We start from the raw sequence: 25717 nt of genomic DNA, 5'->3' as shown, positions 1-25717 counted from the left end.
GTTGTTAGTTATGAAAAGTTAATCACCCAAGCAGGAGACACATTTTATCGTGTGTGGAGTTGCCTCGTCTATAGTCTGGATTGGGCGGTCACCGCCCTGTGTGTGAGTGAGTGAGTGTGTGCTCGTCACCTATCTGGCAGGGCAAACCCGATGACTGTCTCCGCAAGTTGCCGGCAGCTGCTTGTCTGGTCCTTCGCCGACCTCGACACTGAGAAAGACGCACAACACTTCCCAGGTGATCGGCTCGCCGCCCTGTTCGAGCCACAGCTGTGGATGCTCGTAGCTCGGGCCCTCGGCTAGTATTGTTCTCCTGTAGAGTCGGCGCCTCAACCATCGGCTGACTTTATGCTTTCCTCGTCTCTGTGAAGATCTGCCTAGGCGAGCCGTGTTGCTGCCCACATCAGTGGCATCCGGACTTCTGCCGGACATGAGGACAACTGTGCCCAGAACTCTGTGTGTGTGACAAATGCGGGCGAAGTGGCAACTGCCGCGCTAGAGATTTAGGCTCGGAGCGGGTTAGGCGACAATGAAGCCTTAGTATTGCCTGTTAACCCCACGGCAGATTCCTTCCGCGGGACTGGACATCCTCTTATGGGAAATGCTGCCTTTCCATGCAGGTGCCCAGGCTACGATGTTGGAAGAGACCTTCGTTTGTAGAGAGAAGCCAAGTGTTAATCATGGAAAGAACCAGCGTTGACGGAAACGGGCCATAAGTTCCAGGGTAACAATATATAGCTACCCCCCCCCCCCCCATGGCGACGGTAGATTCAAAATTCTCCCCAAAGTACCTGAGCGCCAGAAACTCTCCCATCTCTGTCCACACATTTGTCAACCTCCACTAACATCCAGAATGCGGAGATCCCTCGCCAGTCTGCTCCTCTGGGGCGCCGGGATGATGCGATCGCTCGCTTGTGCCGAGCAATGCTCCTATGGTGACAACCCACAGATTATCGCTCACACCGGCGACTCGGTGGGAACGGAAGTGATTGAAATACGACGGAGGTAAGAGGAGGTCCCTTGGGAACCGCGAACCTGCCCTTGCCCTGGCAAACCTCACAAACACGAAACCGATGGTCTCTCACAGTGACACTGTACGTCTCCAAGCCGAGCTGCGAGAACCCTACGGTGGGCGTCGTGTACCTCACGGACGTCTTCGGCATCCAGCAGGCCGAAAATAGGCTGTAAGTCTCGCATGTTCCTCTAGCAGATTGCAGTGGTTGACCACGCCGCAACAACCACCACTACCGCCAACACAGCCTTGCCGACTCGTTCGCACGAGCGGGCTTCCTCGTTGTTGCGCCAGACATGTTCAACGGCACGCCGGCTCCCCTGGACTTCAACACACCTGGCTTCAACCAGACGGAGTTCACCCTCCTCCACAGCCCCGCGGACACAGATCCCATCATTGCCAAAGGAATCGAGTACATGAAGACGACGGGTGTCTCGAAGGTTGCAGTCACTGGCTACTGCTTCGGAGACCGCTACACGTTCCGTTTCTTGGCCGCCGGCAAGGGCGTCGACGCTGGTTTTGCCGCCCACCCCGCTCTGCTGGAGGACTCCGAGGTGCAGGCCGTCACTCGACCGATCAGTGTTGCTTTCGCCGGTGAGTTTCTCTTGTTCCTGTTTTTGTCGGTGCGCTCACGGAGACCCGGAACTACTAACTCACGACCACCTCATTGCAGAAAACGACACGACGCTGCTGCCCCCAAGACGCAGCGAGATCGAGGCATTGCTGCTTGGCACCGCTCAGCCGTACCAGACCAGCCTGTTCGGCGGCGCCTCGCACGGATTCGGCGTGCGAGCCAACAACTCGGTTCCGGAACAGAAGTTTAGCAAGGAGGCCGCTTTCTACCAGGCCGTCAGGTGGTTCAACGCCTGGGCGGGCGGTGCCTTGTAGCCAAGGAAAGGGGAACGAAAATGTGGGATAACATGCGATAGCGCCTCTGGGGCTCTCCAACACCCAGTCAGCATGAGATTAATGATTATTTCTTGTTACCAGCGTCCCGGTGCTGTATAAAAACCGAATTTTGTTTGTCGCCAAACCTGGTCTTCTCGAAGAATGTGATGTCCCCCTGCCCCATTAGTTCGTTCCTCCCATCCTCCCCCAACGGTCGACAGCGAGGTAAGACGGTGGGACTCGGCAGAGTACCCACCAGTGACCGCCCACAGCCACGTTCAGGACGAAATGGAGCGGCGATGGCGCGACCGACTTCCATATATCCTTGCTCCTTGAGATCCGCGCCTTTGGCGGTATTGTATTTGGCCCGGGTGGTGGGGGGGGGGGGGGGGGGCCAAGGTGTGCCTGCCGTTCTCGCGCAGCGGCAACGTCCTGGTGAAGGCATTACACCGCGAGTTGCTTGGCCATAACGACTTCGTGACCGGTACCGTTAGGCGTCGGGTCGCCGCTCTCGCCAGTCTCCTTCAGGCCATGCCGGCGGTAGAGCGCAATGGCCGGAGCGTTCGACGGCCGCACGAGCAGGCGCAATGTCCGCATGCCGAGACCAACCGCCCACCGCTCGATCTCGTCCAGGAGGCGGTCGCCCACGCCCTTCCCGCGCGCCTCGGGGCTCACCCACGGCGACTTCAGCTCGCTGCTCTCGGGGTCGTCCTCGGCCGGTACGCCGCTCGCCATGCCAACGGGACTGCCGCCGAGATAGGCGATGATGTTGAGCGAGCCGGGGATGGACAGCCGGGCCCGCCACCGCTCCTCCCGATCGCCGTCGCCCTGCCAATCCGCCAGTGTCGCGCCGAAGGCGTACGGCGCCTCGGCGAGCGCCTGGAGCCGTATCTCACGCCAGAGCGGCCAGTCGTCTGGCTGCAGCACCTTGATCTCGATCATGTCTGCGCTGTGGCAGAAGTCCGGGAGTGATTGTCCGTTGAGGTCAAAGAGCAAAACAAAGATGGCGCTTGGAATAGGGAAGTGGAAACAAGTGCAGAAACATAACTTTTCCTAGTTTATTCCTGCAGACTCCGGATTATCAATTGCGTTGGGACAACGAAGAAGAATGACTCACTCGCAAGCCGTGGTGGGGCGTTGTCCACTCAGTCGCTGTTCACGAGTGACTCAGGGGCAGTTGGCACACATGTCTTCATCTGCTAGCTCAGACGCTCAGTAATTCAAGGTTTATCCCTCCAGCAGATTGGGAAACGTATATTCCCGGCCCGGCGAAAACTTCACCTGAAGCAGTCGTGAATTCGGTGCGCAATGTGGCCTTGGGGAGTGACTCAACCGCTTGGCATCCAAGTTCGAGCTCCACGAGACTTTGTGACCGTTTCAAGCCTCCGCTGAGTGAGCACCCTACAATGTTCCCTCAGGAAAGGTATGCTTTCTCAATCTCGTTTGTGTCGCCTCTCAGGACACCGCGTATCCCGGTGAACTGGGTGCGGATGGCAAAATCCACGGCGCACCAGCGTAGGCTCTCGCCGTCTTTGTGAGCGTTGGGAATCTAGGGCTCCGCGGTGAGATGTTCCACAGCCATCCGAAAGACGGGAGTCGAGTAAGGAACAAATCGGAGGATTCGAGTAAGAAACCGGAGCTTTCCTGCACGTCGCAATTACTCCTGGCAATGAATACCAACCCGTTATTTCCTCTCGTAACAGATCTAGGGGTACTTTCACGCGCGAGGTGGCGGCGGACGCGTGCCCCTCGGGCAGCAGCCTTACCAACCTCCCCGCGTTGCCGTCGTACCAGGCCGGCGCCGTGTGGGGGTTTTACGCGCACCACGGCCCGGGGTGCAACACAAAGCGGGCGAGCGGCTGAAGATCGGCAAGCGCCCGGTTGGGTTCATCAACCCGGTGCTGTCTGCCCATCCCGAGGTGTTCACCGACGTCGTGGAGGGGAGAAACCCGGGCTGTGGCACACAGGGATTCAGTGCGGTCGAGGGCTGGGATCCGGTGACCTGGCAGGGAAGCGCAGACGTATGAGAAGTTCAAGAGTGTCTTTTTAGCTTTGCCGTAGCCTGCAGTAGACTGTAGCTGTATAGTAGCCGGATATCTATGATCCGACGTTTTCGAGTCCCGAGGAGACAGCGTTGTGCTCAGGACAAACCATTTTGCAACGATGCGAAGGAGAACGAGGCTTCGGGACATCATCCAAGTTGTGTGAGCCTTCAACTTGGTTATCCCGCATCCCTTTCCCGTTGTCCGAGGCTTGACTCCTGTGCATAAAGAAACGCTGCCACACGTGGCGGAGGTAACCCGGAACGAGAGGGCGGCGGCTAAAGGCCAGATATAAAACCTTGGTATTGTCCTAGTATGCAGGTGGGTCCCATCAGTCTCAGACGGCTCTTCGGGAGATCAGCGGGCGGATGAGCAGGGACGCTCAGCGGGGAAAGAGCTCAACAATTGGTGGGAAGACGCGGACGATCGGTTGGACCCGGCTTCAGGGATTCCACGTAGATGATCGCCATTGTGAAATGCCGCGTTTGGCAGCTCGGAGCGGGACACACTTGAAAGCATAGCAGGCGGAGATATTGTGAGCCCATCTCGCGCATGTCCGCCAGGGGCCGATTGTGGGGGGATGACGAGTAAAGCGGTTGACGAAAGTCCGGATCGGCCGCGCTCGTCCCGGGCCGCACGGCAGGCGGTCAGTTTGTGTTCAACGGGTTTAGTTATTAATTTGGGGTCTTGGCTCTCAGCATGTTGTCTGAACGTCGGACTCGGCGAAGATACTGCCTCACGGTTATCCCTTCTTGTGTGGCGGCCTGGGCAGGATGCGGTCCTCTACGGCGACATGGCTGGCATTTGTCCTTGCAGCCGGCGCGGCGGCCAACCCCCTTCTGCGGCCGCGCCGGGTGCCGTGGCCGGATCCAGTGCCGGCATCCTCCATCGGACCTATTGACTGGTCGTCAGTGCATGCGCCCATCTACTCACCGCCATCATCACAAGGCTCTCCCGGCAAGACCTTTTCCGCCATCAAAGCGGCCACATCCTCCACTCCACCCACCGTCGTCGACTGGCGAAACCGCTCCGGCCTCAACTACATCACGACGCCGCAAGACCAAGGCGTGTGCGACAGCTGTTGGGCTTTCGCTGTCACCGCGCTCATCGAGTCGATGGTGCGCGTCGAGCACGGCGTGTGGAGCAAGCGCAGCGAGGCCGACGTGCACGACGGCGTGGGCGCGGCATGCGAGAGCGTCGGCAATGCCGAGGACACGCTCGCCTGGGTCGCCGGCCAGGGCGCCGAGTTCATCAGCTCCAACTCCACGCCACCGGGCATAGCCGATTGGCCGTGCGATCCGTACCAGGCGACGGAGCATCCTTACGAGCATTGCAGCGACAGGTCCGGGCGGGCGACGCGCATACCTTTTTACCAGGCCCTTGGTGCGGTTGACGACCAGAAAAAGTGGTTGGATCAGTACGGCCCGTTGGTGGCGACGTTCATCCTGTATTCTGACTTCGACTCATGGAAACCGACGGCTCAAAGTGATGTGTATAAGTGGGACGGGGTGTCGCAGACGACCGGCAATCATCTTGCCCTGATTGTCGGCTATGACGACGAAAAGCAGGCGTGGATAATGAAGAACTCATGGGGGAAGTCGTGGGGGGAGAATGGGTTCGTTCACTTCGCGTGAGTAGTTCCATCACCTCGGTCTCTCCATACCTTCCATACTCGAGAGCTCTAACGCTAAGGTACCTAACTACGCAGGTACGGTAACGCCAACATCGACGAGTGGACCAAGTATGGCCTCACTAATGTCAACCCCGATCCCTGGACGCGGAGGCGGCACCAGAGCGGAAGCATGCTGCAGTCCGGAAACGGCGACACGCATCGCAATTTTGAGCTCCTTGTCGGAAACCCGAATGCTACGGGGTTCACTCACATCTCCAGGGACGGCACTTCGGCGAAGTGGAGTAAGGTCTCGACGATCCAGAGCAACGGCCTCCTCGGACAGCCCGCCATCATCGGAACCTCGTACAACCGGGACTTCCACGCTGTCGCCGTCAATAAGGATCAAACCGTGCAGCTGTGGGCGTACAGCCAGTCTGGGATGAATTGGTCCCAGATCTCGACCATCGACGGCAAGGCAATTGATGGCTTCCCCGGCTTAACTCAGGGGGACGGCTCGCAACTCATCATGGTTGTCAAGCATGCTGATGGAACTCTGAACGAAGTAAGTCGCCCTTTTTCTATGTTCACCCTCGGATCAGACAACACTGACCGTCCAAGTGGCAACAACGCCCCAACAGCACCGTCTGGACGCTGTCCAACTACCCCATAGCCAGCAACATCGCCCAGAGCGGCCCCGCCTTGGTCCAATCCAACGTGGACCTGGACCTCTACAACGCCCAGGGCACGTCGCGGGGCAATCTCTACACCGTAGCGGTCCGCAGCGACGGCCAGCTGCAGCTTTTCTGGCGGAGCGGCCAGGACACGGCAGAGTGGTCCGCCGGCGAGGTCTTCGGCAGCGGCGTCCCGCTGGACACGCCGCCCGTCATGATCCAGGACTACTTCGGCACGGCGAACGAGACCAGCGTCGGCGGGTTCCAGCTGGTGGTTGCGGTCAACGGGAGCGTGCAGCACTGGCAGAGGGCGAACGACGATATCAGCCTCGCGCCGCCGGTGGAAGGGGCGCAGGGGAAGTGGCGGCTGGCTGAGACAACGGGAACCGGGGTGAAGCATGTCTGGGCGCTGGTGCAGGGCAGCTTCAACCAGAAAATGCACATGATTACTGAAGGGACGGATGGGGGGGTTTCGTACTGGGAGTGGGATGGCAGCTGGGCCGTGGTCCAAAAGCTGCCGGCGCTGGATGATTCGAGTTGGACAACGACGGAGCCTGTCAGTGGGGGCTGATACATAGAAGTCACGGAGCTTGTACATACAGCTGCATGTTCAAACGATCCGCCTGTATATACATGGAACTTCTTTGGAGACGGAACATCAAGGCTCCTTGCCAGCAGAAGTCTATTCCTTCAAGGTAGTATTTGCCTTTGCGTAGTGTAAGGGGGTGGTTCGGCGTGCTTTGGTGGCTGACGCGGGAGCCGAGGGATGAAAAAGGGGTCGCGGTTAAACTGTTCTGCTATGTAGCTGCTTGTTGCTTCCAAGAGACCTGCGAAGCATAACAGCACACTACTTAGCCTCTAAGAGTTTTGGTTAGTTAGACAGGAAAGGAATTGGCGGCTTTGTATGTCTCTGACGACTCTGAACAAAGGGGGACACATCAGCCAGTTGCTTTGTCCAATGGACCGGTGTCTTCTAGTAACCGGATTAGAGCTATGCATAGCCTGCGTCACTGCCTCAGATTGGTAGCTAACAGACGTGGCACTGCCAACACTAGAGAATAACTATCAACCTGCGGCGAAGGGTACTAGACAGTAATCTCCACGCTGGCATATGTGCAGTGCATATCCGCATGTTAAGCCCCCTACACCCCCACTACCGCGTAGCCACACCGGAGAACAGAAGTCACCGTCATATTACATCTCTTTTGAATCCTTCATGCTCACCAGCTTCAAGAGCAGTAGTATGCCCCTTCAGAGACTGAATCCCCCGGCCAGGTCCATGACCCTATCCGGATCAATCCGGTCCCGAATGGCCCTCAGCCGTCTAACATTCGCTGCACCGTACAGCGCCTCCGCGGTGGTATCCGCGGTCGCGTAGTTCGGATACGCCACAAAAGAGTCCTGGTAGATGCCCTCGTCCTTGGCCACCTGCTTCAACGTCGCGAGAGACTGCTGTATCCGAGCGTACCATCAGTCGTCCTCCGCCGCGTCGGCCCACGAGAAGTAGAGGTCAAGCTGCGAGGTTAATGGCGTTGGCGTTAGCTGCAATAGTAACGCTGGAACGCTGGAGGGACGCCCAGGCAGCAACGGCTCGGTGTGTCTTACCGGAAGGAGGGAATCACCGTGCGGGTACGCGCTGTCCGTGGCGTGCTGGCCGTACTGCGTGAACGGCTCAATGTCGTAGCTGACCGTCGTACCATTATGTAGTGCTGAAACCTGGCCAATGGCCTGGACGTGGAAGATGGAATTACGCTCAGCATGTCATCCTCTTTCATCCGAGGCGCTGGTATCGATTGAGAGACAAACGAACCTCTGCCTCGGCCCTAACGGCGTCAAGGAATCTGGCAGCGACTCCCGAAGTCGAGAAAGTAGCGAATGTGCCCCTAACATTCGCTACCAGGTAGGACGGGAAACTGGCGACAAGGTCTGGGAAAGACTTTTGTCCCGTGTTGTCGAGAATCGTGGCGAGGCCGTCGAAGAGGTCGAAGATGGCCGGCTTCTCTGGGCCGTCATAGAAGAACAGTCCCATAGCACCGGCGCCGAGCGCATTACCATTCAGCGTCGTGATGAGCTGAGCTTTGGGTTCGTCAGTCTCCCGAAAGCGCACGGTAGCGTTCAAGACTGCGGGGACGCTGGTAGGTGGATACAAGCGGAGGCCACCCTGGGCAGCATGATCAATGTCTGATTCAAACGATTTGGCGACAGAATTGGGCGACTGGGTTTACCCAAACTAGAGGAGGTTGCGGATGAGTATAGAACTCGGCAGAGGTCACGATGCAAAAACGGTTCAGGCCCCCTTTGAGAGCGAAGAAAAGGTCTTGGTTGTGATCCTGTGAGGCTTCTGTGATGGTTCCATTCTAGTCGTAGTTTGCGCAGAGGTAAGTTTCACATGCCATTGGGCTGTATCCAAGGCGTTGAGATCACCTACCGGGAGCACTACATGGAAAGTCTTGACGGTATCGCATGTCAAGCCTGGCAAACGACAAAGCAAAGGATTAGCCGCTTGAATGCAGTGAATTTGATTCCAGATTCAGAGAGTGACGGACCAGGTTGATTTGTTTTCCTAATCCTCAATTAGCATACGTCGGGTTTGCTTTCAGCTTCCCGAGTCGGATATTCCGAGAAGTAGCCTACCAGGAATATCCCCCACCCAGGGAGAAGCCGCCCACGCCGGGCCCTGGAGCCCTTCCACCGACAACATTGACTCCCGAGTTCGCCAATGCTTGGTAGACATCGGTCCAATGCTGTCAGACGGTCAGGCACACGGGCCCCCTCAACAGGCCGTCTCATCGCTTACCAGACCGAAACCGATAGTAACAAGCGTCCCATCATCGGACAGTTGCACCTGGTTGAACCGCACCAGGGAGATGTGGACACCTTGAGTGCTGGAGAACCCGACGTTGCACGAGTGCCCCCCGGAATAGACAGCAAAAGGCGTCCGCGATGCCCCAACAATCTGGAGAACCAGCGAGACGTCCTGGGGGGAGCCCACCTCAACCACGCAGGCAGGGCTTTCAGTTGAAGATCGGAACCAGTGCTCAATGTCGCTGCTGAAGCGTGCCGACTGGGCTGGAGATCGAGTTATTGAGCTAAGTTAGGAGGCATAATAGAGGAGAAAGGCGGAACGCGTATTGAGGAGCTTACTCGGGTAGACCACCTCGCTTGCCGAGGACACAACTTCGGCTATCTTCTGGCAAACCTCCGTTGCGATGCCCTGAGATGTGCCATTTGCAACACCAAAAGCAAGTGCCAAGGTCACGCGTAAGAATATAGATCGGAGAAGCGCCATGGCATTTGCAGCAGTAGCTTGTAAGGTCAGGGTAACCTGGTGGCTAAACACGACAGAGTGCTCGAGGGCTCGTCCAAAAAAGCAGCCTTCTTTTCTTGACCGAGGACATGATACTTATGCCAGAATCCGAGCCTTGCGAACGAGTAGCCGGACTGTCCGGGCTCCCCGTGCCCGAGTATTCGAGGATTCTCATCTCGGTGTAACAACTGAGACAATTTACCATACCTAAGCCCTCTTGGAGGTGGAAAAATCAGGAAATGCTTCAATGAGGCTGGCCGGCGAGGAACTTCTAGGTGGCATGTGAGAAGCTGAGCCAACGCAGAGAGAGGATTGGTTAGGAAACGCGCAGCTACATTTGAAAATCTAAGTTTGGCTTTGTTTGTCTGCGCTGTGACTAAGCCACACACGATGCAGAAGGGAAGAGACCATGTCTTATGCAGCGACTAGTTACTGCAGCCAAGTCAAGTTGGTCTCAACATGAGCTGGGAACAATAAAAAACATCTTCTCAGCGCGCAATTTGACCTCAGATTGTTACTCAGGAACAGAATTTAACCAACGCCTGAACTGCAATATCAGTTCGCCAACTCCCTTTTTAAAAGAAGTCGTCCTCTGTAAAATCAGCTCCAGCTTCCATGATAATCAGGTCATGGTCCCCATCGGCGTTCTCGCCCTCGTCTCGCCCCGCCAGCGGACGGTGCCGCGTGCCCGCATGCTTATCCGCACCAACGCGGTCTGCCGCCGCATTCTCGGGCGGCATATGCAGCCCACCCACTTCCCAGAATGGATTTGACTCTGACAAGCCGTTGATCTTTTCCCGGTTGGGGCACGTTGGTGGTGGCGAGGGCGGGCCGTCCCCCTCTGTGGTTCCGGGGATCTGCTGGTAAGGCGCTTGTTCGTCCTCCTTGGCCTGCGCGCTGGCCGGAAAGGTGTCACGAGGGACCGCTTTCAGAGTTGCTGGCGACGTGGCTATCAAGGTTGTCGCGCTGGATCCTCGGAAGCTGCTTGCATCGGATGGCGGCATGCGCCGGTTCGGATCAGAGGTGGTGGTTCCCGTCGTGCACCTGTTGCTCCTGTGCGGAGACGGCGGGAACAGCACGTCGACCGGTTTCGGCGTGTCGTAGTCGCCTTGCCATACTGCGGCGTCGTCCGGCATTCCCCAGACGTTGTGCTTGCCAGATGGTGCAAGGGGGTCAGCTCCGTCTAAACTCTCAGCCCTGCGTTCAGTCGGGGGCAGATCAGCGGTCCGATATGTCTCGTTGCTGTTCGAACGCTGGGAAGTCGACCGACTGTGTCCCTCTAGACAGCCGCGCCGCCGGCACGCTTCGATCTCTTCCTCAACAGGGGACGGATACAGCTCTCCCGCTGTTGCATACCAGATCGCCGCTCTGAGAATGACATCCAAGGCCTGAAGCTCAAGGGCATCCCGTGGCGCATAGATCAAGGTCAAGCCCTCGGGGACAGGTAATGGTCGTTCCCAGATGCCCTGGAACAGGAACCTGAACCAGCGCTTGTCGTTGGCGCACAACGGGTGACGCTGTCCCCACCCGGCTTCTACCACGGTGCTGATGTCTTCCGGGTGTAGCACAACGTGCACCAATCCGTTAGCGTGATGGACTTGGGCAATCTCGCCACCCCATTCTCCATTTTCACGCTGGTGGGTGGCTCCAGCGGCCCGTATGCCAGTGCTCCTGCGAACGCCGTCGAGACCCGGATCTAGGAAGCTTATGCTCAGTTGCAAGTGATTTGGGTGTCGTGCTTGGTAGGATTCGAGGAGGCAGCCGATTTGGTGGCATGTTGCCGGGGACGCCTTCTGGTTGAGTTGGGCCATGGGCACTAGCTTTGGGATCTTTGGCCGCGTTCCTCGTCGCCTACGGAGGCCATAGATGCAGCCTCGGTGCGAGAATTCACCGCGGCTCACCCGCGGAGGTGCCATGACGTCGATGTCCGCCAAAGCTGTTAGCACCGTGACGGTCAACCAACGGCCAAAGCTCGACTCGGTCGCTGGGACCCTGAGTTCTGCTGTGATTTGGGCATACCCGGAGTAGCTCTTACCGACCCAATGTGCGATACCAATGGCGGTGTAGATCCAGAAGAGCTGCCATGCTGTAAATGTTTGCATCAGATAATGGGATAAGAAGCCGCATGCGCCCAGCACAAGAGCGTAGGGCTTGGTCCATGACGCAATCAGGAGCGGCAGAAACCCGAGGATACAATGTCCCAGAAGCTCTAGCAACAAACTAGCCTCGTCGAACGTCGAGCGCATCCAGTATGAAGCCATGATGAGATCGAGGTTGCGGTGAAGTGTATGGTGCTTGGAAGAGTCCTCCAGCGCATCACCCCAAAGATACCCTATTGTGACTCCAAAGTTGGCACTTACCATATATATCACATCAAATCCGTATTTGAAATCCAGTGTCTAGCGAGGTTGTTCATTTTCCAATCAATGGCTCAGTGGTACAACTCCTATGTTTGTTAAGCCGTTACCGTCCTTTGTCCGGCTTACGGGGCCCAGCACCTTTGTGTCGAGAACAAGGTAACCGTAGTGTCCAGGCACCTCCACCTCGACCATCGCAAAACCGAGGTGAAAGAAGCGGAAAATTGATGACGAGCCGTCTCTGCTCCATTTACCAATCGTTCTGGGCGCCGAGACATATTGGACATGATTGCTTCATGACTTGAACAAGGACAAAGCATCTCGACGAGAGTTTCATAAGAACGGGACTGACCAACCAAGCTTGGCTGCAGCAATGAGATACTTCTCTGAAAGCTCCAAGTTGAAGTTGTTGCCATGAAAATGAGTGTTATAAGGGGGCATGGAAATGCCGGGCAGTCTGTCGGATCCATGGTTGCTGGGATGGAGGGAGCTGATGAACACCAATCTCGTGGGCTACAAAAGCCGACTTTATCCAAATGCCGATGCAACGCTGTGCATCCAGTGGGACTTACAAAATCCATAGCTATCCCTTCATATCATTGGCGTTATCGTCCCTCATTTTTCGTCGCGTTTACCTTTGAACCTCAGTCTCATCACCTGCTGTTCCCGCCGTGATGCCTTGGCAAAGCTTGATTTTTCTGTTTTACGCTCCTGGGTTTCTGGTGCAAACGCTGCCAGGAGTCACCACGGCCACATGTCCATCCGGACCACCTGGGCCGAGTTATTCACTTGCAGGGTGGACGCTGACGAATTTCCTCTACATGGTGTACGATGAAATCCTCCCAAGCGGCCAGAACGCCACAACGGCATGGGTGACCTTCGACCTGGTAGGCGGCTTTAGCAACCAGCCCGTGCATTGTGAGACAACAGGGCAGGAATTCGTTGCAAACTACACGGGACCATTGAAAGACAACAGGTGGAGGTCCTGTGTCCCGAAAAACGAAACCTCCGGTGCAGGATACAGCACTATGTTCCGGTATAACCCGGACGATTCGTGGGACGTGGTCACTCTCTGGGAGACATCAACCTGCGGGACGGACCCAAAGCAGATGTATGCAATCCCTAATTTGGATACTCAACCCTGTGCTTGACTGCCCGCACCGATATGAGCCCGCGCTGATACGACTCCACCACTGCACAGCCATGAGGTTCTGTTTAAAGGGGACGTGACGGAGAACTACTTCGTCACCAACCAAGGAGACCGTCCGGCACCACCGCCCGGAGGCACCAACGTCCAGATGTGGAAACGAACCTACTATGACACGTACCAGGTCGAGGGTACATTCACGCTCGTGGATCCGCCGCCCACAACGTCCTGCAGCCTCGACCAACCGCCCGCCTGGTAAATCCACGACTTCCAGCTCGGCGCGTCGTGCGGCTGTCCGGCCGCTCCGTTTAGCCTGCCGAATCCGGGCTTCCGCACCCACTTCACCCTGCTCAACCTGGCCGACAACTACTCGGTCGTGTGCGACGCGTTCACCAGCGACCTGCCGATCCTGCAGAACTCGACCGATCCGTGGAACGTCTGCGGCGTGGACCCGGACGACGCGCCGTTTCTGCCGCCGACCTGGTTTCGCATGGACAGGGCGACCCACATGCTGAGCCTCAACCAGACCTGGCTCTGCGAGACGGACGACGGCGATTTGTGAGTAGAAAGCTGCTGTTGCTACTTCCAGCTTCCTTGCAGCCACTTAGTAGTTTGGCCGCCTTCAAATCATTGACGAGAGCTGACTGGACGGAATAGGGTGCCATACAAGGGGCAGGGAAGCGTCTATGTGCCTTGGAACTGCTCTGCTGGGCCTCTCAATTACACCTCAGGGGGTTGCTATGCAAGCTTACCACAGGCTAGGACCAAGGTCACCGCGACACTTGTTCCGTGAGGGGCACGGGGAAAGGCTGGAGTATTGTCATGTCTCATGGAGGTGGACCGAAGAGCATCCCAACGGTTTTGTCTCGGCGAGAACGTTACCTATTATTGGGCACCCGATTGGATTGAATAGGCAAGCCAACAACCCCTGGAAAGGTCAAAGGGGTAAAGCGGCAGGAGGCAGGCCCCGTGGGAGAGGAAAAGGCTGGAGCTCACCGAGCGAGTAGCGGGGCTCCAGTGCGATGGGAAGGGGGCTCGAAGTCCGCAGGGTAGATTGTTACGGTGGAATGGGACAAACAGGCCGCTGATATGATATGATAGGTAGCAGAATGGCTTGACACTGGTAGTGGTCTCGGTTTCCGGTCGTGTTCCAGAGCTAGACCAAGCAGGTGGTCGATGGACCTTGTAGTAAGAGTAAGACACAGACCGTACTCCTAGGCTCAGGTCAGGATTACACTGCGGGACTTTCTTGACAGAACTTCCCTTCACCCCAGCCTCACCACCCGCCGTGACCCCAAATTCTCACTGATTGTCCTCGTCGTCATCAAGATGCTTCCATCCCAAGAACACATACTTGCCCTTTTCACTACCGGTGTAAAAGTGAATATCCAGCGGCGGGTCCTGCGGAGCAGGCGGGGCGTCATCCGCGTCGGCGGCCATGATGCCATACTGGCCGTACCTCAAGATGTCGTGGCCCGGGATCGGGCCACCAGTGCCACCGGGCGTGCCAAAGATCTAACACGAACGTTGGCATGTCAGCTGGCCAGAACCTTTTTGCGGCACGGCTCTGCACTGTCCACTACACAGAACTAAAAAAAAAAAAAAAAAAAAAAAAAAAAAGCAGACGTACCTCAAAGATACCCGCCGCCACGTCCGGGTCGCCGCACCGAAACGTCGCCCCGTCGATGCCGCAGGAGCCCGTCGCCGTAGCCGACAGGTAGAAGGTGAGGTTGCTGGTCCACTGGGTCGTGAAGGAGCCGCACAGGGTCTCGTTGGTCGTCCACTGGCCGGCGCTGGTCAGGCAGCCCAGGTCCGGGTGGTCAGGCCAGATGTAGAGCGTGCGGATCTCGCCGAGGCCGGTGAAGTCCTGGGGTGTGTCCGCGGCGGCCGCGGTGAAGAGCGCGCTGAGGGCGAGGAGGAGCGTTTGGGGGAGCATGTTGAACGGTTGGTTTGTCTTTGGCTGGCTTGGGGGGCTGTCACACGCGGATAGTCTGTGAAAGGTAAATACAGAGTCGATCTGTGGTGCTTGTATAAGGCGGGCTTAGATAGGTTGGTCGGCTCGTCGGCCCCCTTTTATTCTTCATTGCCACCACCCAGACCGGACACCGGACTTAGACCGGCTCTATGTAGTGTGGCAGCGGCCGCGGATGGTAAGTTCCCTAGGGAAGTCCCGTGCGGCCCGTATCACGCGATGTCCCACTTGCTTCCCCCAGCTGTTCGCGGTATTAGTTTCTGGGGTAGGGTGGCGGATCTGGCTATCTTAGGCAATACTACATTACGGGGCTGGTCCCAGGAGCAGGCCAACGGTAGGCCTAGTACCACGGCAGCTGTGTGTGGCTCACGATGCTCGTCGAATCACTAGTGACGCTACGACGCATGTCCGAGGATCAGCACCCTAGTGAAGAAGCCTAGGATGATATCAAGTTGCGATTCAGCTATTGGTGAGCAAAGTTGCCCGACCCGGTCCCGTCACTTCCTAGGAAGGCAATGTCAGCGCTGACTGACGCCCCAGTTTGTACGGAATACAATCATCTGCGGTGTCTACGTGTTGCTTCACCCTGCTTCGGTGTCCGATTCTCGAGCTCCCGCATACATTTGTAAGCCGTTAGGCTGGCCATTCCAGGTCGCGCGCCTGCCGCCGGGAGTGCCCATCCTTCGTTGCAACCCGCAGTCCAGGGCTCGTGGCCACCCACCTTGGCTCCAGAGATCGAGAGTGACGTACGGAGGTTTGTAGTCTAACCCGGTTTCCCTCACGTGCACTCCTGATATGCAGTACCGGCAGGAAGACTATGTATGCTGTCGATCGCCCGGATCCCAAATCCCAACTTTTTGATTCCATTTCTTCACGGGCAATCACATCTACCTTATTCACAGCCGTTTCTTCAGGCAGAATGCGATGACGACGTGGCGGGGTACTCCGCACGTTGCCACAAAGAAGCAGCTCCAGGATTCCCAAGCCTAGCTTGCTTTGGCATGATCGGACTGTCTGGAGCCGCGGCCGCGAGGCATGTGGCGGATCGCACGGTTGCATCAACCGATGCTACCGGGCACTACTCTACAGTAAACTCCGAGGTGGGAGGATCTGATAATTGACGACAGCGGGAAGGCAGCTGTAGCTGATGATTGATTCTTCCTGGTGCCTGAAGATCCTCCCATGAATGAAGACTGACCCATGGACGGCCAAACTACTTCAGACCGTCTTGTCCGTCGCCATGCCCGGCTCATAGAGGACGGATGTCAGTCGAAGGCAGACTCCCATATAGGCTTTCGCTTCTCCCTTCATGCTTTTCGTCACCCTTACAAGTATTCCGAACTACGGATTACAGGCAGATGACTAACGTTATCACGGTAGCAGACTCCCAATCCTCCCTGTCGTAGGATTCGGATGCAACAATGGTCGGTGCGGGAATTAATTGCGTGGCAAAGTGCAGACCAACTTGACACCAAGTTACCAAAGTTTCGATGGCGATCATTTGTTGTTTACGCGTACATAAACCTGGCAAAGTTCCTTTTCTCTCGCACTGCCGTATATCCACAAATCAGGAGAACGAGGAGCATTCGCTCATGAGGGGGGGAACTGGAGCGTTTCATTCATCTCTTCTATTGACTCGCGCAGGTTTGTTGGTTTGCCTGCAATACAACGTGAGCGGAGCTTCTCGACACTCGTGGCCCCCAACCAATCCCTCTGTCCTCCCATCTCCTTGACCGAGCAGTGACGTCTTCTGCGTTACACTATGTTACATTCATGCCGTTATCTCAATTCAATTCAATATTCACTCCCCTATTTTCGTTGGCTGGCAACGATGGGTTCGAGGAAGGCAAGTATGTCATCCAGTACCTGCAGGTCGTGAGTCAAGTAAAGTCCTGGCAGTCTTCGTCAGCGTTTCTCGACACAACCGTTGACCGTCAGCGAGCGACACTTGGACCAAACGCACCATGTCCCGCGTTCTTGTAGACCTTGAGCTGGGACCACGGCAGAATCTCGTGGATCAGCGCGGAACTCGTCTCCAGCGGCATGCCCGAGTCCGAGTCGCCGTGGAGGATCAACACGGGCACCCTGTCGCGCTCGTCCTCGGCAGCCAGTTCCCTGAGCTCCGCAGCCATGGGCTTGCTGAGGATGACAGCCGTCCGCTCCAGCGCGACGGGGTCCGCCTGGCACACGAGCCGCTCATAGAACTGCAGGGTGCGCTCGCCCACGTGGTTCCCCAGGTCGACGCGGAAGACGCCCGGGATGGCCTCGGCGATGAAGTTCTTGCCGCCGGCGCCGCGGAAGCTCTGGATCAGCGAGTCCCAGACGGCCGGGGCCGGGGCGGCGGGGCACTCGTCGCACGCCATCGAGTACGGCATGTTGGGCCCGATCCACACGAAGCCCTTGCAGTTCGCCCTCAGGAGCGGGCTGGCCTTGCGGGCCAGCACGGACTCGGTGCCGCCCATGCTGGCGCCGACAAAGACGAAGGGCGTCGGGTTGCTGCCGAGCAGGTGCTCGAGCAGGCCGACGACGTCCTTGACGAAGGTGTCGAAGGTCACCTCGCCCGTCGTCGGGGTGCTCCAGTGGCTGTCGCCGAAGCCGCGGCGGTCCGGGGCGATGACGGGGAAGCGGTGCGTCTCGACGAGGGGCACGATCAGCTGGTCGTACATGCGCGACGACATGGGCCAGCCATGCAAGAAGACCAGGGTCAGCGGTTGGCGGTCGAGGGAGGCGCCGGGTCTATGTGGGGTAGAGGAGGGGACATAGTAGCGGTAGAAGAGGCTGGCGCCATCGACGGGGCTGGAGAAGATGGCCATCTTGAGGAGTATCGGAGGAGAATAATACACAACAGATGTCTTGAGCGGGATGTTTGGTGTTTCGAGGGTCAGAACACTGAAAAGAATGCTGCAATATATACAACGAAACAGAGTCGTCGTGGGGGTTCGTCCCCCGGAATCTCGCGGTGGTTGTGACTCTTCACGATCCGACTCTCCCCGAAAGTCCCAAAAGTGCCGCTGCGACGTCGCAGGCGTTGCGAGAAGCTAACCAAGACGAGCCTCGCTGATGGCAGAGTTGCTCCGTGTCTGACAGTCTTGGCGACTCGTGCACAGAAAACGACCGCCACGCTAATGCCATGTGAATCGTCAGGCTGCTCGAAACCCAAGAATACTGTGTAGAGCGTTGCTCCGCTTATTACGTAAATCCGCTAGGTATTTCCAGCAACTGGAGCGTTCTAGACGCGTAAGTGTTCGGGATGCTGCCCCTCGACAAAGCGGGGGACATGCAGGTGGGATCACTAATCAGTTTTGTTTGTCACACCCCGACTCGCGAACCAGACGCGAAGTCAGGTGAGAACTTTAAGCCACAAACCAGGCAACAGCGCATCCAGCGCCAGGATTGGCTAGTTGATATCACCAAGACCTCGGTTTCATGATATGGAGGCTTGTGTGGCCGGCCAAGGGACTCGATGGTTTGGCCGGATCGGGAACGGCAACCAAGAGGCTCGCTCTCGGAGATGTCGATAAAGGGATCAGGCAGGTCTGTCCTGCTCGCTCGTCCCGTCTTCCTCTCCAAGTGAGCTCTCCAGCGGCATCTTTGCCCTTCTCTGCTCGTCAACATTCAACACAGCGCCGTATATACCCTATCCTGAAAGCCATGGCCTCTGACGACTGCAAGGTGAACTCGACCTCGCGTGACTGATTGAACGTGGTCCCTCTGCCGCGGCTAACTAACACTACCGCCCGCGCAGGACGCTTGTCCCGCCGCCGGCGAGATCTGCTGGCTCGAAGTGCCGTGCACCGACATCGACCGTGCCTTGTCGTTCTACTCGGCCGTTCTGGGCTGGGAATCTGCCAACCCAGAGGGCTGCCCTTCGCCGCTGCCGGGCCCCATGGAGGGCACGGATGCCGTGCACATGTTCCGGCGCGGAAGGATGCACGGTGCTTTTGTCAAGATGAGCAGCCCCGACGGCGTCGCGGCGGTCGCGGATGCGGCGCACCCGGCCAAGGCGCCAGTTTTGGCGTCGTACAATGTCTCGAGCATCGAGGAGACGCTGGCCAAGGTTGAGGCTGCCGGCGGAAGGGTGCATGTGTATGTGTTTCTATTCCTTGATGACGTTTGACTGCAACCAGCCCTGTAAACTGACATGTCTGCGGTTTTGATGCAGTCCCAAGACGGCTATTGCTGGGGGCAGCATGGGCTATTTCGCACGGTTCGTGGACACCGAGGGCAACCTGCAGGGCATCTGGGAAGCTCCAGCCAATTAAGACAGTGTTGCTCAGATTGTGGCTGCGGAGGGGACTGGGCAGCTGCGAAGCACTTGTTCACTGTCTTTGTTGTTTTGCGGCCAGATAACGAGAACTATTCTGCCTGCCAGGCCAGCGGCACGGGCCTTCAAACACACTACTATCTTCTGCCACTCCTTCTACTGCCCGGGAAATGAATACTCTCTAGTATTGCGGACTCTGGATTGATAAGTAGTTGACCTCTACTCTGCGTGCTGCATGACTTTGTGGCCATCAAGGGAAAGGTCCGAGGGCCGTTGAACTTTGCTGAGGGTGTCGGCGGCTTGGGCCCATGGTAAACCGGTGGAGGAGGCGATGAGTTGACCATGTGTGCTGAAATGTGAACTTTCGATGCTGCGTAGGCAGAGAAGTTGGCGTGGTAGCGGCCATCATGAATGGTGAACAACAATAAAACCTAGCGCATCAAGGCCACAGAGACTCAAACATGAACAGCCAATCCTCCCAATAGTGCTCGTACTTCCCCACAAGCCAGCTCCTTCCATCGCCGTCGCCGCCGATCCTCCACGGCCGCGTATACAGCCCTTCAGCCCAGAGATGGCGCTTCAGCGCGACGTTCATGCTGAAGGAGCTGGGGCTGACGCCGAAGAAGTAGTCACACTCCAACAGCACGACGAAGTCGATCAGGGCCTGCTGGTCCCAGGTGAGCGCCTCCAGCGCCGCGAGCTCTTCTGGGTGGCCCGCCAGCAGCTGGTGCTTGGTGACGACGGCGATGCCGTGCCGCTCAGATGCCGCGGCGGTCAACTTCTGCGCCTCGGTCTTGTTCCCCGTCGCAAGGTAGGCGGCTTTGAAGGTCATCCCCGACGCCTTCTCGAGGTAGGCGCCGCTCTGCTCGTCGAATTTGGGCCACCTGCTGAGCGCGTCGCTCTCGGTGCGGAGGTGAAACCCGGCGAAAGAACGAGTGCCTCCGTGTGCCAAAGCAAACTGCCTCATGTGGGCGGCCGTCTTCTCTCCCAGGTCCAGTATGTCCTGCCGGAACCGGAGCAGGCCGCCGAAGGTTGCGACAAACTCGGGCCCGTCGCGGAACACGGGCCAGTCCCACTGCACGCCCCAATTGAAGCGGATGATGCGCGGGTGGTTTATGCTGGGCGGCGGCCGCTTGTATTCCTCGGCTGTGCGGTTGATGTGTGCCCAGAACTGCTGTGCGAACCGGCCCGTATGCTTGTTGAGCTCCCGGTTGTCGCAGCCGCCCCGGCGGCCGAAGTCTCGCGGGGTGATCTGCTCGGCCTTGAAGGGCACCGGGGCGTGGGGGATATCGTCGGTCGAGTTGTAGAGGGTAATCTGGGGGCAGGCGGTCTGCAGGCCCTGGCGGAAGTGGACCTCGTCGAAGAAGTAGTCGAATCCTTGGCGGCCCATCCTGATGTTGGAGAGGTCCTTCTCGGAGCGGGTGGTAATTTGCGGCAGCACGACACCGGTTGCGCCGGCGTCGATGGCGTAGCGAAGACAAGTCAAGATGTAGTTCCTGATGTTACCGATGCCGCCCGAGTTGTTGTCACAGACGAACACGACACCGGAGGTCCACGTGGTGGTCTCCTCACACACGCGCTGCAGCGGCCAGCTGACGAACGGGGAATCGGCTTTGGAGAGGTCGATGCGGTTGAGCGCTTGGGGTGCGGACTGCGGCTGCAAGTGTGCGATGCCCTCGCCGTACAGACACATCTTGGGTAGCCTGCACAGCCAGATGGTTACCAGGCTGATGAGGCAGACGGTAAGCAGGACCCCGCGGGGCCGGGCCTGGAAACCCGGCGTGCGAGGGACGCGAGGCCCCATTATGACCCCCGGCCTAGCAACACGACGGGAAACCGCTGTGAAGGGTCAGAGGACAGACGTCGATAGGCGCGGTATCACGCCGCAGAGCCTCATTCGGCCATCAATTGCAGTTGCTGAGGCAGGCACAAGGAGCGGCAAGCGCGAAGCGGCGCTGGTGGATAAATGCCACGGCATAACATGGCCAGAACCTCTCGCAGACCATGGGCGTGTGAACACCCAATTGGGGTTGCGGCACGATGGCTCCGAGCTCTCTCCCCAGCCAATGGATTCACGATCAACGGCCCAATTCCGCCGTTGCACCGCTCATCCTGCGGTCTTGCGTTTACCGATCGGGAGCGGCATTGCTATGGAGATTCAAATTAGCACGGAAACAAAAGAGCCTCATTGCACCCTTTGAGTCCAAGGGAGACCGCTAGAGAGATGGTTGGGAAGCAATGGCGGATTCTCGGAGCCAGTCGAGAAGAGAAACCGGCACAGTAAGAAATGGGTGATGTCGATAACCAAGACATACTGTGCCAGGCCCCGCCAAAATGCGGGGTGATAAGAATGGCCCCACTAAAAAAGTTCCAAAATTTATCTGAATTTTGGAACCCAGACTGGCGGCCGCCTCGCCGACTCGGGTTTCGAACGATTCTGTCATTGCTATAAACACCCAACTCCAACATAGAATGGTCAAGCGCACGGCCGACGAAGAGGCCGCCGCCGGCCCGCTCAAGGCTGGCGAGCGGCCGGACGCCATGGACGTCGACGACAAGCACAACGATATGGGCGAGTTCGAGGACGAATTCGAGGACGAGTTTGAGAGCGAGGACGAGATCATCGAGGCCGGCGTGGACGGGCGACCAGATGCAGAACGGGAAGCCGAGGAGGCCATGGACGTCGACCAAGCCGGTCCCGGCACCTTCATCGTCGGCCGCACGAAGCTCGAGCCCGGCCAGACGCTCGCGCCCGACCCGACCACATACCGCATGCTGCACAACCTGAGCACACCGTGGCCATGTCTGTCGTTCGACATCATCCGCGACGGCCTGGGCGACAACCGCAGCGTGTATCCCGCCACCATGTACACCGTGGCTGGCACGCAGGCCGACAGCGCCAAGGCCAGCGACAACTCCATCATGGTCATGAAGTTCAGCGGCCTCAGCAAGATGCAGGGCGACGACGATGAGGAATCGAGCGACGACGAGTCCGACGACGAGGACGCGGATCCCATCCTCGAGCACAAGAGTATCCCGCTCAACACGACCACAAACCGGATACGAGCGCACCAAACACCCTCCCAAGACCCCGCCAGACCCCCCACCACTCTCACGGCGACCATGACCGAGTCGACCAACGTCTTCATCCACGACATCACACCGCACCTCTCCTCATTCGACACTCCCGGCACCATCGTCACGCCGCAACAAAACAAGCCGCTCTGCACCATCCGCGCCCACAAGTCGGAGGGCTATGCAGTCGACTGGTCGCCCCTGCATGCCGCCGGGAAGCTCCTGACGGGCGACAACGACGGCCTGATCTACGTGACAACGCGCACCGACGGCGGCGGCTTCGTCACCGACACGCGGGCCTTCCAGGGCCACACCTCCAGCGTCGAGGAGATCCAGTGGAGCCCGTCCGAGGCGTCCGTCTTCGCGTCCGCCTCGAGCGACGGCACCATCCGCGTGTGGGACGTGCGGTCCAAGGCCCGCAAGCCGGCGCTGACGATGCAGGTGAGCGACGTGGACGTCAACGTCATGTCGTGGTCGCGGCAGACCACCCACCTGCTCGCGTCGGGCGACGACGCCGGCGTCTGGGCCGTCTGGGACCTGCGGCAGTGGAAGCCGAGCGCGGGCGGGAGTGCGGCTGCGGCGTCGGCGGCGGTCCAGCGGCCGAGCCCCGTTGCGAGCTTCAACTTCCACAAGGAGCAGATCACCAGCGTCGAGTGGCACCCGACCGACGACAGCATCGTCGCCGTCTCGGCGGGCGACAACACGGTGTCGCTGTGGGATCTGGCGGTCGAGCTGGACGACGAGGAGAGCAGGGATACCGCGGGCGTGCAGGACGTGCCGCCGCAGCTGCTGTTTGTGCACTACCAGAACCTGGCCAAGGAGGTGCACTGGCACCCCCAGATACCGGGTGTGCTGGTGGCCACGGGCGAGGAGTTCAGTGTGTTCAGGACCATCAGCGTATAGGGGAATCCAGGGACCGGCGTCTTGAATACGAATGGCATTGTCGGCCTTTTATGCTCAATACCTGTTTTTAGAATCGTCGGCGCTGCTTCATAATGGATTCCGGCGGCCCATATCACTGTTGCCACGACTTCAATTCCCTGCTGCCTATCAAGGCCAGATACACAACCTACCCTGTCCCCAACCAACCGCAGCAGAATCACCGCAAGTACGGAATACAGTTCTCCATCAGCCCCCTACTCTCGCCCCCTCCCTTCCGGATCCATGCACCGAGCCAGCCAGCACAACAGCCCAGCCACTCTCCTTCCCACCAAGTTCAATCGTCCCCCAGCACACACGTCACAACCCACACTCGGAACATACAGGCGTCCCTTTCACCAACCTCAACTCCTACCTCCTTTCCCCCGCAATCTCAGGTTCTCCGCTTTGAGACCTTAAGAATGGCGGCCTGAATGGAAAAATAATCGCGAGATGCTTGGAGCGAATGGTGCGGTACGGTACTTGCGCACGGCGCGGGTGCGTGGACGAGCGTGAATCCTCGACGGAGCTGCTCCAGAGCGTTGAGCATCCGTGGTTCGAGGGGAACCGGGTTCGAGAGTGAGCCTGGCAGGGCGTACCGGATGCGGCACTGGTGCCGGTGTGATCACACAACGGGGTGGGTAGGTGTCTTTGGAGTCCTTCAAGGGTGGAACTGGCGGACGGTGTGGAAGATGGGAACGCGACAGGACTTTGCGATGCGAGACCAGTGGAGGGTGTGGAGACTTGACTTGGCCGATTGGGAGGAATAGGATGGATGCGATACGACGAAGAGGGATGGATACTGAAGAAGGCAAACGGACAGAAAAGGCGAACAAAGAGATGTCGGACACTTGATACGCGACCGTACGGTGATGGCGACGGCGATGGGCGACACTCGTCACTGGGTGGGCGAAGCAGATCTGCACAGCACGACCTACCGTTCCGGCATGTCCACTGCAACCTGCGTGTCAGCTCGAGTTAGCGACCGCGCCGAAACTTACCGGACGACGATGACAACACTGGTCCAGCGTCGGTCCCTGTCCGGATCGGGTTGCTTCGGTTTTTGTCGTGTGCCCTGCGTGGACTGGTCAAGTCAGTTGAAGTTGAGAAATGCGGATTGTCGCCGAGAGAGATGCTTGACGGCCCCGGGCTGGCCGGATCGGAGTCCGGATCCATCGCGGTACTGTTGGGATGGCGTCAATGTCTTGTTCAGGGTTTGGTGGGAGGACAGCAATTGGGGTGAAGGTGGAGGCGAACAATAAAGATAATCACGGGCAATTGGCAAAGAAACCCAGAAGAATTTGCAAAGGAGCCTATAAATCTTGAGCTCTCATCGGGATCGCATTGGGCAATATATACGCGGAGAAAGGGGGCGCGTCCGAGATCGAAGATGTCACCCCATGGACATCTGACCCCCCCGGTGACCACACAGGCGGGGGTGGCACCACTATCACCGCATGGTCCCATTTATTCTTCATTCATCACTGGCCCAAGGCGGATTATCCGTCACACAGCCCGATTCGCCCTCGTTTGATGGCCAGCAGCTTCAGTCACGGGATCCATGATCTACGCTGTAAGCTCTCAGCGGCTGCATCTCAAAGCCCCTCACGGTGACCTCGACCCCCGAGCTGCTCGGTGGCAAAGTTAAGCATACCAAAGTGGTACGCCATGAAGCATTGCCACGTGTTGGCCAATGCGGCGGCTGCCCCAGCTTCACCACTTCCTCTGTCTTGCCTCTATCGAGATTGTACGAGACCGAGGCGGTCTGTGCCGTGTTGGTGCCCAAACGCCGGCGTGACGTCCGCCTCGATCCGCAGCCAGGCATTCTACGTGTTGCTAACCATCGGCCCGTTCGCGACAGCCGATCCCGTCGGCGACGTATTCCAGGTCGAGGTGGTCAGCGCCATCTCGGTGACAAGCACAATCTGCTCTTTGCCGTCCTGCTTCCACGCCGATGCACGCAGACCGGTCGCGGAAGAGCACCGCTCCTGCCCTGTCGCCCTCGGCCATCTTGCTGACGTCCAGCCGGAACGTCCCGCTCGAGTTCGGACCAGGATCCTGTGCATCAGCGTGTTCCTCGCGGCGAACAGTCCCCCCGTCACCGTCGCCATGCTGAGCACCAGCCCGAGGCATCAGTGCGGAGCCTTGACTGAAACATACAGACCTTCTAAGGAAGAGGGCTTTCCTAGTTCCGCCAAGACCACCCTTCACTTATTTGGACCGTCGTAATCAGTTCAACGAGGGATCGAAAAACCAAGAAGGCCCCTGCCGAGACAAGAGGTAGCTCTCGTTCCCGCTGCTTCACCACTTCAACACAGCTCCGCTGCACGACGCCCTGTAATCGCGAGGTGCCGCGCGACGGAGAAGCGCGGCCAGAGAGAGGAGTAGAAAAAGGTTGGTGCTGCAGCTGCTCAGAGGCTCCAAGAGCATCGAACACACACGGGAAACACTTCAT

At 58.1% G+C, this 25717-nt stretch overlaps 12 protein-coding genes across 12 annotated transcripts; 5 read left to right on the top strand and 7 right to left on the bottom strand.

Moving 5' to 3' along the window:
• Nucleotides 1–850: 850 nt before the first annotated feature.
• THITE_2131280 (uncharacterized protein) lies at nucleotides 851–1897 on the top strand (the record flags this gene model as incomplete). The annotated part of the gene is made up of 4 exons (XM_003655984.1): nucleotides 851–1002; nucleotides 1110–1181; nucleotides 1257–1603; nucleotides 1683–1897. 4 exons carry the CDS (start codon nucleotides 851–853, stop codon nucleotides 1895–1897), a joined length of 786 nt encoding a protein of 261 aa, XP_003656032.1.
• Nucleotides 1898–2275: 378 nt separating this feature from the next.
• On the bottom strand, nucleotides 2276–2988 carry THITE_2120382 (uncharacterized protein). The gene has a single exon (XM_003655983.1). The coding sequence runs from the start codon at nucleotides 2837–2839 to the stop codon at nucleotides 2342–2344; it is 498 nt and encodes a 165-aa protein (XP_003656031.1). The 5' UTR covers nucleotides 2840–2988; the 3' UTR covers nucleotides 2276–2341.
• Nucleotides 2989–4712: 1724 nt separating this feature from the next.
• THITE_2055159 (uncharacterized protein) lies at nucleotides 4713–6793 on the top strand (the record flags this gene model as incomplete). The annotated part of the gene is made up of 3 exons (XM_003655982.1): nucleotides 4713–5569; nucleotides 5648–6113; nucleotides 6170–6793. 3 exons carry the CDS (start codon nucleotides 4713–4715, stop codon nucleotides 6791–6793), a joined length of 1947 nt encoding a protein of 648 aa, XP_003656030.1.
• A 680-nt stretch (nucleotides 6794–7473) lies between these two features.
• THITE_122288 (uncharacterized protein) lies at nucleotides 7474–9511 on the bottom strand (the record flags this gene model as incomplete). The annotated part of the gene is made up of 9 exons (XM_003655981.1): nucleotides 7474–7671; nucleotides 7828–7950; nucleotides 8033–8383; nucleotides 8448–8579; nucleotides 8651–8694; nucleotides 8769–8785; nucleotides 8857–8966; nucleotides 9020–9291; nucleotides 9367–9511. 9 exons carry the CDS (start codon nucleotides 9509–9511, stop codon nucleotides 7474–7476), a joined length of 1392 nt encoding a protein of 463 aa, XP_003656029.1.
• A 1328-nt stretch (nucleotides 9512–10839) lies between these two features.
• On the bottom strand, nucleotides 10840–11739 carry THITE_13177 (uncharacterized protein; the record flags this gene model as incomplete). The annotated part of the gene is made up of 1 exon (XM_003655980.1): nucleotides 10840–11739. A coding segment is annotated over one exon (900 nt), but the record flags the coding sequence as incomplete, so codon positions are not given.
• An 821-nt stretch (nucleotides 11740–12560) lies between these two features.
• On the top strand, nucleotides 12561–13826 carry THITE_2131275 (uncharacterized protein; the record flags this gene model as incomplete). Its single annotated transcript, XM_003655979.1, has 4 exons — nucleotides 12561–12997; nucleotides 13088–13288; nucleotides 13346–13591; nucleotides 13796–13826. The coding sequence occupies 4 exons, from the start codon at nucleotides 12561–12563 to the stop codon at nucleotides 13824–13826; spliced, it is 915 nt and encodes a 304-aa protein (XP_003656027.1).
• Nucleotides 13827–14335: 509 nt separating this feature from the next.
• Nucleotides 14336–14969, bottom strand: THITE_2053822 (uncharacterized protein; the record flags this gene model as incomplete). Its single annotated transcript, XM_003655978.1, has 2 exons — nucleotides 14336–14548; nucleotides 14685–14969. 2 exons carry the CDS (start codon nucleotides 14967–14969, stop codon nucleotides 14336–14338), a joined length of 498 nt encoding a protein of 165 aa, XP_003656026.1.
• A 1521-nt stretch (nucleotides 14970–16490) lies between these two features.
• Nucleotides 16491–18123, bottom strand: THITE_2120380 (uncharacterized protein). The gene is made up of 2 exons (XM_003655977.1): nucleotides 16969–18123; nucleotides 16491–16897 (listed from the first exon to the last, which is right to left on the bottom strand). Exons 1-2 carry the CDS (start codon nucleotides 17816–17818, stop codon nucleotides 16815–16817), a joined length of 933 nt encoding a protein of 310 aa, XP_003656025.1. The 5' UTR covers nucleotides 17819–18123; the 3' UTR covers nucleotides 16491–16814.
• Nucleotides 18124–18319: 196 nt separating this feature from the next.
• On the top strand, nucleotides 18320–19488 carry THITE_2120378 (uncharacterized protein). Its single transcript, XM_003655976.1, has 3 exons — nucleotides 18320–18677; nucleotides 18751–19091; nucleotides 19168–19488. The coding sequence occupies exons 1-3, from the start codon at nucleotides 18657–18659 to the stop codon at nucleotides 19265–19267; spliced, it is 462 nt and encodes a 153-aa protein (XP_003656024.1). The 5' UTR covers nucleotides 18320–18656; the 3' UTR covers nucleotides 19268–19488.
• Nucleotides 19489–21206, bottom strand: THITE_2120377 (uncharacterized protein). Its single transcript, XM_003655975.1, has one exon. It carries the CDS (start codon nucleotides 21071–21073, stop codon nucleotides 19709–19711), a length of 1365 nt encoding a protein of 454 aa, XP_003656023.1. The 5' UTR covers nucleotides 21074–21206; the 3' UTR covers nucleotides 19489–19708.
• A 469-nt stretch (nucleotides 21207–21675) lies between these two features.
• Nucleotides 21676–23378, top strand: THITE_2120376 (uncharacterized protein). Its single transcript, XM_003655974.1, has one exon. The coding sequence runs from the start codon at nucleotides 21742–21744 to the stop codon at nucleotides 23245–23247; it is 1506 nt and encodes a 501-aa protein (XP_003656022.1). The 5' UTR covers nucleotides 21676–21741; the 3' UTR covers nucleotides 23248–23378.
• A 471-nt stretch (nucleotides 23379–23849) lies between these two features.
• On the bottom strand, nucleotides 23850–25373 carry THITE_163556 (uncharacterized protein; the record flags this gene model as incomplete). Its single annotated transcript, XM_003655973.1, has 2 exons — nucleotides 23850–24346; nucleotides 25104–25373. The coding sequence occupies 2 exons, from the start codon at nucleotides 25371–25373 to the stop codon at nucleotides 24260–24262; spliced, it is 357 nt and encodes a 118-aa protein (XP_003656021.1). The 3' UTR covers nucleotides 23850–24259.
• Nucleotides 25374–25717: the final 344 nt, after the last annotated feature.

The sequence above is a fragment of the Thermothielavioides terrestris genome, chromosome 4, assembly GCF_000226115.1.
Source record: "Thermothielavioides terrestris NRRL 8126 chromosome 4, complete sequence".
Taxonomy (NCBI): Eukaryota; Fungi; Ascomycota; class Sordariomycetes; order Sordariales; family Chaetomiaceae; genus Thermothielavioides; species Thermothielavioides terrestris.
This window is presented reverse-complemented; position numbering and strand designations above follow the sequence as displayed.